The 1,425-nt window shown below is 34.0% G+C and overlaps 1 protein-coding gene across 1 annotated transcript in view; it reads left to right on the top strand.

The window, feature by feature from the left end:
• LOC119589085 overlaps positions 1 to 1,175 on the top strand; it is a gene marked incomplete at its 3' end in the record, with an annotated part of 13,858 nt that extends 12,683 nt beyond the window's left edge. Inside the window, 1 exon segment of the mRNA XM_037937660.1 lies at positions 708 to 1,175. Within this exon segment, the coding sequence (XP_037793588.1) occupies positions 708 to 1,175 (468 nt within the window).
• Positions 1,176 to 1,425: the final 250 nt, after the last annotated feature.

The following is a 1,425-nucleotide window of genomic DNA, read 5'->3' on the forward strand; positions in this document are numbered from 1 at the left end:
GTGAAGGGTAAATATTAATTATCTGTTAGAAATAAGTTTCAAGATATGACGTTTTCTTATTCTTAGGATGTTATAATGTGCTTTATATGATTTTGATATTAATATTTTTATTTCTAGAAAATTTCCTGTCTACCAAATGTATATTCCCAAGTTTAACATCTAACTTTCCATAGAGAACAGCACCTATGAAATCTTTTGCTTTTATTGTTTGTTATTTCAATTTCATGACTAGTACTTTGTTCTTGCAAGTTTACATTGTACACTACCCTTTCTGGTCATTTTTATTAGTAGTAACATGTTTTGCAGTATTTTTCCCAATTTTCTTTTTATAGTTTTCTGTCATGAAGGAAATTGCTTAAATGATATGCATAATTTTTACAAGGTTCCAGACTAGAAACATTGTCTTTATATTCTGCACAGTTTTGCAAATTTGATAAGCAAAAGTTATCAATGTTTGTTTGAAATTATTTTAACCTACTGCTGATTGTTTTTCCAAGTGATCTATATAAAAAGACTTTCCCAAGGATGATCTATAGAATTGCATCCATTAAAAAGAAATCAAGATCATTCATTAACAGCAGTGTTTGAAAAATTAAATGTTAACTACCTCATATGAGAAAACAAAGTTTCCAGTCTAGTCCATGGAGAATTTAAAACAGATGTACCATGCAGAATGTAACCAGTCAGTAACACAATACTTATTACAGGACAAGCAAAACTGGCCCTGACATGCTAGCCTTCCTGCACATCCTCAAAGATGATGAGGCATATGAAAGTACCTTTCTGGAGGGAGTGGAATCAGCAGAAGTAAACCCAGCAGAAATCAGAAGTGAAGAACAGCAAGAAAAAAACAGTAACAAAAAGATTCAGAAATCTGACAAGGACAATGACTACAGCGAGGCAATGAAATTACTAAAAGATGTTGGTCTTGAGCAAGATGACTTGCCTTCATGTGAGGAAGATATAGGGGTTTCTGCTAATGATGATCCTAGAAGCTTTACTAGTAAACTGAAGAACTACTGCAAATCCAAGGACAAAAATTACAATGAAACATTGAAGTTACTGAATGACATTAGTCAAGAGGAAGATGGTACTTTATCCAGGCCAGAAGATTTAGGGGTTCCTGCCAACAAGGGAAATGAGGAAGATAATGAGAGCTGCGTGACGGAGAAGGAAGACATTGGGGTGTGTGTGGATAAGAAGAAAAAGAGAAAGAGAGAGAATTTGGGGGGAAATTCTTTAACACCCATAAAGAAATTTAATAAAAATGAAGAAGGAAATTCTAACCAGTCTCCCAACAGTATAAAGGTGGAGCAAAATGGATTTTCAAATAAAAGAAAATGGACTGGGGATGATTCAGGAAAAAATAAGAGAATCAAAAGTCATACCAAGCAGACCAGTTCTAGTGATGGTCCTTCCGAGTGT

This window comes from Penaeus monodon, chromosome 25 (assembly GCF_015228065.2).
Source record: "Penaeus monodon isolate SGIC_2016 chromosome 25, NSTDA_Pmon_1, whole genome shotgun sequence".
Classification (NCBI taxonomy): Eukaryota; Metazoa; Arthropoda; class Malacostraca; order Decapoda; family Penaeidae; genus Penaeus; species Penaeus monodon.